Below are 13,407 nucleotides of genomic sequence, written 5' to 3'. Positions count from 1 at the left end.
AATACCTCGATAGAAGGATGTTGCAATTCTGAGCTCTCCGACCATCAATCACCGAAAGCTCTTTGACTTTAAGTTTGGAACTCAGAGTGTCATCAATGGCATCTGCTTCTTTCTGTAAAGAGCACGAAAGAAATCCATCAAAGTCCAACAGGGACATTCAGACTTCAGATACACACTTTCCTTTACATTGTTGTTCATACACACATACACACACTCATATACACATGGGCAAGGCTGAAATGGTGGGAAGTGTGGAGAATGATGGAATTGAAACAAAGGCTACAGTCTAGTTGGTAAAGGGAAATAATAAGAAAAGCTGACCACCCACATTTGAAAAAGCATTATTTGGAAGAACAAAGTGCTTCTAAGTTGAAGATGCTAAGTGTGCATAAATTATCAGTGAGTGGTGCCCTCCTTTTGTCCCCCAAATTCCTATGGATTGCAGACAGAAGAACTGTCACTATGAATCAGGCTCAGCTGAGGCTTGCCATTGCCGGTCCAGCCACTTGCAAGGCCCATTCACCCCAGAACCATTTGCATTGTGAGCACTCAAAAAAGCTAAACGATAAAACCTCCCAAACATCTTCATGTACAACAGGAAGCTCCCAAAGCCAGATGGTACCTTTCATTACTCCAGAGCCTGATGGACAATGGGAAGGGGCAGTTTGAGGCATGAGTTCAGTTACCTGAACTAACAATAAAAGGCTACTTGCATATTCTGTTGCTGTATAGAAATCTGTAAGCTATGATGGCCAGTTATAATTTCAGGTGGAACAGACAAAAAAGATGTATAATATACTGTTAGAGTGAACTGAGCATCAGGAGTATTGGTAATAATAAAAAGTTCAAGGCTAACTTGATAAATAGCAAGTTTGATTTCATTAGCAGTGAGAATCAATTAAAAACGTTACAGTGTTTTAAAAATGTAAGAAAACTGATTAAGTAGCTCTTTCTTTTGCAAAGTTGTATCTACATTTTACACAAAGATAAAGAATCTTAGCTGAATTATTCATTCAACTTACCTACAGAGTTTCCTCATTTGATGAGGGGGCTGAATTAAAGTAGTACCTCTAAAGTCTGTTTAAGTTCTAAAAATTCTACGTACTTTCCTACTAAGCCTCGTGAATTTATGGAGCACATCAAACATTATCAGTTCTACAAACTACAAAATCTTGGATCAGACTGCTGTTTTTAACATGAGTCTGTACTACTGTTTAAATTTTTGCAGCTTAAAAAGAAAATGAATTTGTAGTGACGTGACTGCAATCTGGCTTGCTCAGACACTAAGCATATCAAGCATCTAAATTCAACTGCAGCCTATGCAATCTATAAAAAGTACTTGATAACTATCAGAAGACAATAGTCCAAGTCTTATATACACCATCAAGCCTTTTTCATATATTTCCCACTCAGGAATTAGGAGGAAAAAACAATTATATAAATTATACCAATAACGGTAGCATTAAAAAAAAAGTAAAGAAACCAAAGAACTCTAGAACTGTGTAACAGTTTAGAAAACAAAGGCAATATGGAATTTATACTGTGAGGCACTAGGTGATCAAATGTCAACTGTCTCATGCTAAAATTTCAGGCGAACCTCTAGATACTCATTTAAGAGTTGAAATCCAAAGTGGAGTTACCTAGGCATTAGATTACACTATGTAAAAAACAAAAACAAAAACAAAACCCTGGATAACGAAGAGATTTCAAGCTTACAGTGAGCCAAGGAGTTATATTAAGCAAGCTTTAGGTAGTAGCTCACTTACCTGCTTGGAGTTACTGTTCACAAAGAAATCCTACAGCCATGGCAGAGGCATGGAAAAGGCAAATCAGATATATGCAGTTCAGAAGTCACAGCAACAAACGGGGGAAAGTCAAAGCAGTCAAGGAAACAAGTGATGTAGGGTAAGAGATGATTTATGCCCCTGGGATCATCAATGAGAGTTGATGAAGATGAGAAAATTTGGCTGAATACCATGAAGAGCACAATACTAAGCATTCAGGGTAGAGAAAGACGATGACATTTGCTGTACCCAATTTTCAATGGTGGAAAATCAAATTCGGAAAAGACAGGGCTTAAAACACCTGAGAAAGACCCAAGCTGGGAAAGGAACAAATCCTCTTTGAAATGACCACTGGCTCCATTTATTCAACATGATGATTTTACTTGAAGCAGGAGAATATCAATCAATCCCATTAACTTGAGGAAACTATTCCTACTGTTAATAGGAAAACCAAAAATACATACATAAATAAACTTTTTTTGATGAAAATAATCTCCTGTCATCTTGTGTTGTAAGGAAGGATTGAGAAAAGACAGGTTGAACAACTCAGGTCAGTAATACTAACCCTCAGCACCCCTATAAAGTGCAAATAATGCCTGTAGGTGCTACAGGTAGGTATGAGGAAAAAGAACATGCAATTAAGAGAAAATCAGTGATACGTGTGTTGTGCAGCCATTTGTGGCCCTGTCCTAACTGCCCCAGGACTGTTCAAGCATACAAGGTCAACAGTCTCTTCTGGAAATAGTTTTTGGAAAAGACTTGGAATGAAAAAGGGAACGAGGAAGAGGTAACTGACATGCTGTGAGAAAGTTACAGCATACGTTGCATATTTTTGCAATGCTGAAATGAATAAGGCTTTGGTGTGCAAAACACGCCCCAGTTTTCGGGCCAACAGCTTGCACAACCAGCATTTGCTCAGCAGATTCCTTAAGGTCTCACTGGTCTCAGCAGCACTGCCAAGGCCAATTTTACACAGATGAGCTGTTTCACATAATTCCTCTAGTGAGAAACAGAATGTGTCCTCCCCTTGCTCTAGCCATACAAGGGGGGACTGCTTTTCTAGAATGGCATTTAAAAAACAATGGATACTCCTCTGATATCCCAGTTTTCTTTTGTCTCTGTTATAACTGCCAAGTTGTCTACTCTGAAGCTCCTTAGGACTCTTCCTGTAAAAGCAGTTTCCTTTCAAGGGCAAAAAAGACTATGGCGAAGTGAACTCCATGAAGTCATCTTAACCTATTTTTTTTCTCTTAAAGAGAGAGTTGCTAGTTGAACTTAGATTCTGCTCTTACTGTCTGACCCTCAAAGAAGAAACTTTTTTGAAGTTCACTGGCAACTCATCCTATTTTATGAGTTCCCAGTGTCAGGCAATTAAGACTTCTGACCTCTAGTGTAGAGGCCTGCGGAATCAGGCAACTGTTATTTACCGGGTGTGTGGCTTGGGGCTCAGTCTATCTGTCTGTAAAATGTGGTTAATTAACAACTGATTGGTGTGAAGATTAAACATGACAATCATGTAATTCGTTGTGTATAGTACCTGACACATAGGTATCTGACACATATGTATGAGCTCAGTACTTGGAAGCTACAATAATACAATTATTTCATCTTTCAAGCTGATGATCAAGTCCACTTATTCCCCTTTGGCTCTGCTTTCAGTTGAGCTGAAAAAACAGCTGGTCAAGATCTCCAATTTGTGACCATCATCAGCAATAAGTGTAATAGTTAATAACTATGTAATACATTTTCTTTCTAGAGGTGAGGATGAAGAATGCCAAGCAAGAGTTTCTTCAATTATTACCCTAAAGATTCCACTTCTTTTAAAAGTCCTTTACTTGGCACATTAGAAATAAAATCATAAAGCTTATGAGTTTCATTCAAAGGGGCATGTTAGAAATAATGATGCTTCCAGGCCTATTTCAAGTAGGTTAACATTCTTTTTGAAAGCTTATTCACTGAAAAATCAGAGAGAAGTAACAAAAGATACTTCTAATTGGCTTGGGTCAAATGTGGTAGAATCACTTATATTTGGCTTCACCTAACAGGATGTCTGGTTTTTCCAGGCAATTTCTGGCATAAAGCTTAGGGCTTGGAGTATAAATAGGAAGTTGGGACTTGCATTTTCAGGAAGCAGTGCTGATAGTGCTATAGATTGAATTCCACAATGGGATAATGACTCAACACTTCACAGATAATCATAACTTTTACATGAATGGTTTTTAATCTTTTTGAGACTTTTGTAAATCTGGTAAAAATTATGAATCTCTATCCAGGAAAATTCATACACTATATTTATATAAAACCCCACATATGATTAACTCTTATCATGAAGCTCAGTTACAGAACTTACATTTGGTCTTAAGAAAAAAAAAAACAACACCACTATTTATATTTCTCTCTTCTGTTTTCATGTGCCATGGCTAAGGATCAAGCCTACTGAAATAAATCTCTTAAATCATAACATTTTTCAATGTGAAAATTATATCTATAGAATAAAAATTGTAAAGAGAATAAAAAAGGAAAATTCTTTGATAATTTATAAAAAATCAGAAGGTATCATTGAATGCTCTAAATGGAGCCCCCAAAATGTCTTGTGTATTACATATAAGCAGGAGAGGTTGGATTCTGGAGCCTGAGACCACCGTTATTCTTTGTTCCTAATCCAGAGTAGAGGCTTTGAAAAGTTTTACAATGTGATGACAATAGGATCCTTAAGGAAGGGCTGTCCTCAAGCAAAGACCAGGGGGAAGGAAGAGATAGTGAGCTGTGAATTTGTTGCTACAGAGATATGACTCCCTTTAGGTAAATGTAGTGCCTTTAGCTCATTTCCCCTCTATTCAATTGTATGGATAGAGAGAAATGAATTTATAGCATCTAGGGATGAAAATTTCCCATAAAACGGAGATGAATATTGTTTAATTGTATCTGAAAAGTACTGCTATGCAATGTGCTACCATTTAAATCAGTCTTTTGTGGCTGACCTGGAAATCACGTATAATGTAGTTTCAATGAGAAAAAGAGGACCTGAGATTCAAGACATTGACTTTCAAATGAACTTTTGGAATGTGAGTGGAGAAATAACTGCCTGCTATTAGATCCCATTTCATGTGGCACATAAGCTTACGTAATCAGCTCTGCACACCTTTGATATTTACACTGAAAAAAAAATTATGAATAGGAGTAGTCTTGTTCTTAAAGCTGGAGTTAAAGAAAATCCTATACAAAGTCTGACATTTATAATGAGTAAAAACCATGGGGAAGAGCAAAGTGAAATTGGGAATTATGTCCCTTTGGAGTTACTAAATGCACACCAAGCCATGTTTTTATTATCTATAAAATATGAATATCTACTCATAGAGTTGGGGGTGAGCATTAAGGAAGAAAATAAGTATAAGAGCTCCTTGAGAACTAAATCTTAAGGTTGATGAAATTGGGAACTGTGCATATCATACTTGGCATCAGGAATGTAATGGATGTTTAATATTATCATCTTGTAGTCCATATTATAGTTATTTACAGCTTTTTCTCATCTCTGCTTTTATACTGTAAGTTACACTGTGGGCCTGTGCAAAAATTTAACACATTTTCATCCTTTGAAGTACTTTGTATACAAAGCAGACAATATAAGTTCTGATTTTAATGATTCCTCACATCAACTGGATATATTTTATGCAGATATGTGTAAGCATATATGTGTGTGCATATACACTTATGTTTGTATATATCCCCTAAGTGTCATTTCTCAGTATTCATCTAAATTATACTAATCCGACATTACTGAGATTTTTCCAAAATCTTACTCTGTGCAGGGTTCCTGTTGCATGCATACAGGTAATGGTATTCATGCCATTACCTTTGTAATGTTCCTTTGCCTCTCTGAGAATTGTATCTAGCCAAACAACTGGCTGAAGTCCAGAGAGTTTGAACAGGGTGTCATGACTCTGGAGGGAGGAAAAAGGAGACATCATGGAAAAAAATAGATCCCGAGTATTCATTTGGGAGTGGAAAAGAGAGCAGTTCAAGTGAATTATATAATGCACTGCCAAGACTGAAATGAAAATGCACAGGTCTTGAGTATTTCCATTGGTCATGAGATAAGGGGACATTCAATGACAGGCAACCCATTTTCTTTACTGTGTCCTATATATTCCAACTAAAGTGTCCACATCTTTGGATTTTCTATCAGAATTCAGTAATTTCAATAAAATGGCTCAAATTATCCTTATTTAGAAAATATATTTACAGTTAAAAAATTCTCATTTCAAATTCTTGCACCAAAAGAGAAAACCTACTTGAATTACTCAAGCTGATCAGGTATGCTGAAATTTTTCTCCAGGAAGTGCTATTGAAAATATGGTCACAACTGATTCTACTTACTGGTCTACTTAGTGTTAAGTATAACTGAAATGTTCTGGACTCTCCTGACTGGAATGCCTACTGATTACTTAAACAGTGTTGGTTGCTAGGAGACAATTACCCAATTGCTAGGCTTTCTGCAATCTTGTCTCCCAGAGCTCTTGAGAACTGTCCACATATTTGTCCCAGAGCATTTTGGCAGTATCCTTCTGCACTTTCTGCTGAAAGCCAGTTAATTATGAGTCTTGTAAACTTAGGTCTTTCAACCACCTGCCTTTATAATAAATGCAACCCACATGCTCAGACTTGAATAGCATCATTTGGAACAACTGCTGCTTTTCCTTCCTTTAATTTACTTCTCTACGTTCTCAAATCTTCATATTAGGCAACCAGCATGGAACAGTATCAGCGATCAAAACTGAAGTGGGAAAGCAATGGGACATGTAGCCAGGTTAGAAGATTATTTGAATTATCAGGAAATTTGCTAAAAGGGATCAAGATTCCATGTCAAGGCCAAGGAGACACCTTCTCAGGACAGCAGACAGAGAAAGAGGCAGCATGTTGCAGCCAATCACGAATGAGTCTGGTCACAGTCCCTGCCACGTGAGGACTCTAGACAACTTTTGTCCTTTGAAAGATAAATTGTTTTGCTTTCTATTGGCCAATGCCTTATCTTCATTGTGTTTTTTTCATCTTCCCTTATTTGGTGTGTATAGCATTGCCCAAGTTTGCCTTTCTACTTACAGTAGGGGTGGGCAGCTGTGGGCTCCTGTTTTAAGGGTTCATGTCACTATGGCAGGCAACCGCCTCTATTTTTGTATTTTATTAAAGTAGCATAAAAGGCATTGCAGAAAAGCTTTCCCTTTCTTAAGGAAAAATATTCATTTAAATATTGGCTTTTTCCCCATTTCAGATGTATCAAAGGCCATTGTGAAAAACAAAACAAAATGAAACAAGAAACCCTTAGTTTTTGTTTCTCCCCCTAGCCTGAGTCCATCTACTCTTTTGGTGCTCAGTATTTCTTTTCTGATACGCTCTTTCTTGGGGACTAAGCCAAGGAAACCAACTAGGAAGTCTGCTGCTTGTTTAAGGATGCTCCACCCATGATTCATCTGGGAGTTAAGGGCCTCTCAGTAAAGCCCAAGGAAAGCCCCGTAAGAGGCCCAGCATTCGTGTGTTCCTGTTTAGGATGAACTCTGCTCTCTCCATCATTCCACCTCTTCAGTCATACTTAAGAATCTTTCTTCTCACACCACTGGACTCAAGTTTTCTCTTCTCAAGGCTTTGATTATTTGGGATCCTACTCCACCTTTTCTTTTTTCTTCTGAAACTCTTCAGACCTGGCCACCTTGCTGTGTTCTCTTCTGGTCTAACTTTAAGAGGCTCTATCACAATGCCCTCTTGAAGAGCAAGAGGTACCACACAGATGTGACTGGGGCTCACATAGTGATGCCTTGTCAATGTGGAGTGCCAGCAGGCACCAAATCACATGTTTTTGCTACTATTACAAAAGCTTTGCTCACTTTTCAGTAGCGTCTCTGGTCCTATTTGCACCATTACCATCTCCCCACTTGCTCGGTCTTTACAACCCCACTTCTGTTCACGACATATAGTAAAAACTCCTAAGTTCCATCTACTGGCCAAATTATAGTCATTTAAAAACCTCCGTACTTCTAAAAATTCCATCCATTTCACAAAGAATTCTGCTTCAAATGGTAACCATTTGATATGTATTTTTAAAAAATTCAGATGAACCAAAATAGCTTTAGATACAAACATTATGGGGTGACAATTTAAGTTATTTAACTCTTCTACTTTCTCCTGGTGAACCATTTTGACTAAATACAAGTGACAGCATACAAAACTCTTTACACCAATAGAGACAAGGTCTTAGACATATACCAGATATGAAACTCCCTAACAAGGAGCTTATATATCTTCGACTGTTCACATACAACTAACAGGCACTTGGACGGAGACATGGACATGCACAGGGTAGATCCAACAGCCTAGAATTCATATGCCGGTCACATCACGGCCATGGCTGATGGGCCAGAGATCATGCATAAGACATGATTTTTCTACCTTTTTGGTGTCTGGAGGGCATATGCTGTTACCTGCTGTCTTTGATAGGCAGAGAAGGTTCTTTCCAGGTCTTCAAGATCTAGAATTTTGAAGACTTTTGTATCATCAATTTCGGTCCATACTGTTCCTTCCAGTTTGTTCTAGAAACATCAATGTAATAAGTGCTATAGTTTACAGTTATACATAAAAAGAACAGGCATGGTTATTTAAAAAGTGCTTCTATCCCAAATTTTTCAGTCTACCAGACACTCAAAGTGACGGGTTTCAAACAATGTGTCATTTATTTCAGAAGCTTTATCACTTAAATATCTGAGCTAGTGAGAACTCTGGGTCCACATTAGAAAATGAAATCATTTAACAGCCAGGGCTGTTTTCCCTTTCAGTGATAACACAATGAGCTGCTAATGCTATCCATTAGAGGGAAAACTGGAACAAATGGCTCACCTCGGGCAGTTTAGACCAGTTGAAGGATTTCAGGGCATTTGTGGGCTGAGGAATGCTTTTCTTCTTCAGTGCTAGGCCCATTGGAGCACCAGGAGGTGGCATGATTGCCCCTAAGGGAGGAGGCCCTGGGGGAGGAGGAGGGCCACCTGGAGGGAGGGGAGGCGGTGGAGGGGGAAGCATCCCACCTGGTAGAGGTGGGGGTGGTGGGGGAGGAAGGAGAGATCCAGGCACAGAGGAAGGAAAGGGCCCTCCTGGTGCTCCAGGCGAGGGTCCACCTGGGATTGAAGCACAGACGGCCCTCTGAAAAGATAAAAATAGGAAAAGAAAGATCAATGGAAGAAGTAAATTCATTGAATGATTTAAGAGTCTGTAACTTTGCCTAAAATGTATATTATAGAGAAATTCACCCTTCTGAGAATGTTTAAAGGATCGGTAAAGTCGAATGGACTCTTTTGGGCCTTCATGGACTCCAGTGCATCAACCTTTTGTACCTGACACTCAAGTACTTGTCTGGGATGCATTCATATCTCTCTCACTTCTTGCACCATCACAGACAGTCTGGTTTTCATGAAGTCAGTTTTCACTTTAAGAAGCTAATGCAATTTCCTTTGTTCTTAGATTTGTACAGTATTTAAAAATGCACCCCCAAACAGCCTCTGCTGCCTACATGATAGCAGAGGGAGTGAGTCTCCTAATTGTGATGAATCATGAGCCATTTCAGATTTTATTCCCCCAGTATGAAGTTCTCTACTTAAGGGTGAGGGGCTCTAGGGTCAGTGAGGCCTTGGCAGCTGCCCGTGAGCTGAGCGGAAGACCTCACCCTGCTGAGCTCATGGAGCTGTGCTGTGAGGTCCGCCACCTGCTGCTTGACTTGCTTATGCTCAGTAGTCTCCTTTTCAAGTTTCTCTTTCATTTTATTTAAGGTCTGCATCATCTCTTCCTTCTCTTGAGTCTTGGCATCACATTCTCGTTCTTTCTTTTCCAGTTTCTGTTGTAGCTCATTGTGCTCTACACGAGAAAACAATTGGACATGAAAACAGGAGAGTCTTCAAAGCTGAAGCATTTTCTCTAAAAGAAAATTGACTGAGAATGATGGCAGAGATTATGAAGATCTTTATTAGGTAAATATTCCTCTTCTCCATCAAAGGGAGCAACTCAAAGGCTAAATGATGTTTGTGCTTGGAGTGGGCTTCGGATGAACAATGTTATTATTAACTACGTTCTGTAAGAGACTGAAGAAGAGAGCCTACACTCACAGTTCTAAATACAGAACAAAAGTTTGAGTGACTTCTTGTGGAGGAGAATGGTAACTGTTTGGTAGTTGATTCAGAATCTTGTCATTAAAATGGTCCTTTAGCAATACGAGGAAAAAAATAAATATTCAAATGGCCTCTTTTCACAAATTAGAAATGAGACAAAGAGTAGTTCAGCTTTTATGAGTTAGGTTTGCCAGCTCACATCCAACCAGCCGAAGGGCTGGAAGGGAGGGTCTCACCTGTGAGGAAGAGCTGCTGTCAGACCCAGGGTTTGTCCCCAGAGGGAATCACTTCTCCCATCTCCCCTCAGAAGGCTACTTGAAGTATTTTATGCTTTCAGTAAACAATTATTAAGGCATATGAAAGCAAATGTTATCATCTCAGTATTAAATATCTTAAGGGGAGTGGGGTCAGTAGAACGCGAAAATCATGGTAACACAGGGGAGAAAAATATTGACTCTTAGCTGTAGTTTTACTGACTTCCTCAATCCTGCTATAATAAAACAGGGCATCCAATTCAGCATAATGCATATTCACATTGCCAATGAATACAAGCTTGCTGAAAGGAGTGATGAGTTTTGGAAAAGAGAACTAACAAAGTTTAGGCTGCGGATTTTTATTTCAAATACATGTCCCCAATTCCTATTCTTTTTATATCAATAAATCCACTAGAGGTATAACCCACTGGGGCAGAGCTATACTAATAGAGCTGGTCTCTATTTCTGAATTTGGTAACACATTTAAATTCTTGTTTTCTCTGTCTCTGACCTTCTCTCTCCTGAGTTCCCCCAAATTAGAGTTTACAGAGAGGAGTTCAAGCCACTAAAATCCCTGGATTTTGTCAGCAATCCACTTCTACCACTCTGTTGTTGCCTCCCTAACTTCTCCAGAAATACACCCAAAAATGACCTCTCTATATCCCATTTTCCTTCTTTTATCTCCATTTCATTCTTCTTTCACAATTTCAGGACTAGAAACTTGCCTTCCTCTCACTGGTCATTAGCTTTTGATGAAGCTGGCTGTGTCTCAGAATTACATGAGAACTTTCAGCATTTCAAGACTCCCCAGACACTATTCCAAGAAGTCTATTTTGTAGGTAGACTACAGGGCTTAGATGATCCTGATGTATGCCAGGTTTGGGAAGCTCCAGCCTAAATGACTCTCTCCACAAATGGTATCTATTTACCACTCAGTCACTAAGCTTTCATTGAGCACTTCCTGGGTGTGCTGCCCTAAAGAGAATTCTCCCCAAATATTATCTACCTTTTAGGTCCACAGAACTTCTGTCTCCTTATCACTTCTACGCTTGGACTATTTTAACAAAATATGCCCTCTTTAATACAATTTTGCCACCTGAAGCTTCTAGAAAAAAACTAACGTTTAACTATAATCTTTCCTCTTTTAGACTCTACCCATCATTTCACTTTAAAACACTAAAACAACCTGTTCCTCCCACTGACATTGGTGATTTTCTTTTGCACCATCTCAGCCACCTAAATCCTGCAACAGTGGCTATCATTTATTGTGCAACTAGTATGTGCCAGACACTATGCTAATGATCTTATATTTGTTTTGTCATTTAATCTTCACAACCACGCTGTGAGTCAGGATTAATCCTCAGGTTGCAAAGGTCGAGACTGGGGGGAGAAGAGAGGAAATCACTTAGCCCATCCACACAGTGAGAAAGGGGGAGAGTTGAGACTCAGACCCAGAGCTCAGCACAGTGCCTGACACATACGGGCATTCAACAGGTATTCACTGAATGAACGAATGAATGAATGACTCGAAAGCTTACATCCTAAGTGCTCTCCTCAACCTGCACACTTGAGTCTCCATGCTCTAGAGTGTATTCCTAAAATATCCACTCATTGACTATTTTCTCTTTGGTTTAATCTCTTTACCCTGATTTTTAGTCAATGTTTCTATTATTTTTGTAGCAGTTTCTGAAATTTATTTTTTAAAATGCATGTGCAATATCACTTATTTGGGAGCAATCTGAATACATATGAGGAACTCGTAACATAACAGTAGTTAGTTCACAATTGGTATTTTCTGATATCAGTTATGGCCCTGCTTTTCTGCTCAGTGGAAATGTGATGAGAGAAAAGGAAATGCTTAGGCATCTCTTGGACCTGCTTTTCAGCACATTAAATATTGGGGTGAATGCTATTGTATTTCATTGGCTGTGAGTGAATAACTTGGACAAGGAAAAGGAAGTCAGTTAACCAGTATGGTGAGAGCATGGTAGCTGGCAGTATGATTATTTCCACAAAGAGGCCAACTTCAATTTGTTAATATTTTAAAACAGGAAGGAAAATTACATACATTTCTCTGTATGGCTGGTACACTGATGGACATAAATGTCTCTCCTATCATTTGATACTAAGAGATAATATCAAAGACATATTCAAATACACACTAATAGCTGGCCAGCTAATGTTTCATAACACATATCTCAGCAATGGTCACTGATTTTCTGAATGACTTCTCTTTTTATAACTGGTACCAAATCAAGGTCATGGACAGAATTGGGTTATTGAAACCAAGTAGGCCGGGCGCGGTGGCTCACGCCTGCAATCCCAGCACTTTGGGTGGCCAAGGCGGGTGGATCACGAGGTCAGGAGATTGAGACCATCCTGACTAACATGGTGAAACCCCATCTCTAATAAAAATACAAAAAATTAGCCGGATGTGATGGCGGGCGCCGGTAGTCCCAGCTACTCGGGAGGCTGAGGCAGGAGAATGACGTGAACCTGGGAGGCAGAACTTGCAGTGAGCCGAGATGGCGCCACTGACTCCAGCCTGGGTGACAGAGCAAGACTCCATCTCAAAAAAAAAAAAAAAAGAAAAAAAAGAAACCAAGTGACCTGTTCTTCTCTTTTAAAATTTTGGATAATTCCTCAAGTCCCTTATTACATTTCTTAAAACCCAGTATGATTTAAAGAGCCATGACGGAGTAGGGGAAGGGTTTGAATTATTAGTAGTTAAGAAAATTTGATTTAAGGAATACTGAACAGCAAATGCTATAAGCTTTTCAAAACATTTACATGATTATAATAAAAGGATAAAATATTTGAGAATCAGTATGACAACTAAAATAGCTCAATTTAAGAAACTCAGTGCAAAATGCCCTTAAAAGATGGAAAAAGAAAGGCTGCTTGCACCAAGCTAACAAGAAACATCAATGTAAATTTCCAAAATATATGGAAATCAAGGTCACCCAATAACCAATAACACAGCCTCTTATCAGGGCCCATTATTTACCTTTTCTCATTTTTTCTGCTTGTTCTTTCCACTGCTTAACTTCATTTTCATTAACCAACCTGTGTAAGAGTTCAAGGAGCATTTATTACAAAAAATATAAAAGGTCCCCTGCTAACTGCATTCTCCCCAGGTACAAAAATAGCCTACTGCAGAGAAAATCCTCAGTGCATGCTTGAAACCCATTTAAGACCAGATGTTACTTAGCTACAGTGCATGTG

At 38.9% G+C, this 13,407-nt stretch overlaps 1 protein-coding gene across 4 annotated transcripts in view; it reads right to left on the bottom strand.

Annotated features, from left to right (window-relative positions):
- Positions 1 to 13,407, bottom strand: part of DAAM1 (dishevelled associated activator of morphogenesis 1) — a 186,064-nt gene that overhangs the window by 31,148 nt on the left and 141,509 nt on the right. For 2 of the 4 annotated variants that reach the window (XM_004055237.5, XM_055361926.2), the window contains exons 12-17: positions 13,190 to 13,248; positions 9,490 to 9,677; positions 8,670 to 8,969; positions 8,258 to 8,365; positions 1,767 to 1,796; positions 6 to 112 (exon numbers count right to left, since the gene is read on the bottom strand). In XM_004055237.5, the coding sequence (XP_004055285.4) occupies positions 6 to 112; positions 1,767 to 1,796; positions 8,258 to 8,365; positions 8,670 to 8,969; positions 9,490 to 9,677; positions 13,190 to 13,248 (792 nt within the window). The remainder of the gene's footprint in view (positions 1 to 5; positions 113 to 1,766; positions 1,797 to 8,257; positions 8,366 to 8,669; positions 8,970 to 9,489; positions 9,678 to 13,189; positions 13,249 to 13,407) is intronic. The other 2 variants (XM_004055236.5, XM_055361928.2) reach the window with 1 other exon arrangement.

This window comes from Gorilla gorilla, chromosome 15, assembly GCF_029281585.2.
Source record: "Gorilla gorilla gorilla isolate KB3781 chromosome 15, NHGRI_mGorGor1-v2.1_pri, whole genome shotgun sequence".
Lineage (NCBI taxonomy): Eukaryota > Metazoa > Chordata > Mammalia > Primates > Hominidae > Gorilla > Gorilla gorilla.
Note: the sequence above shows the minus strand (reverse complement) of the source record. Positions and strands in the feature narration are given on the sequence as shown.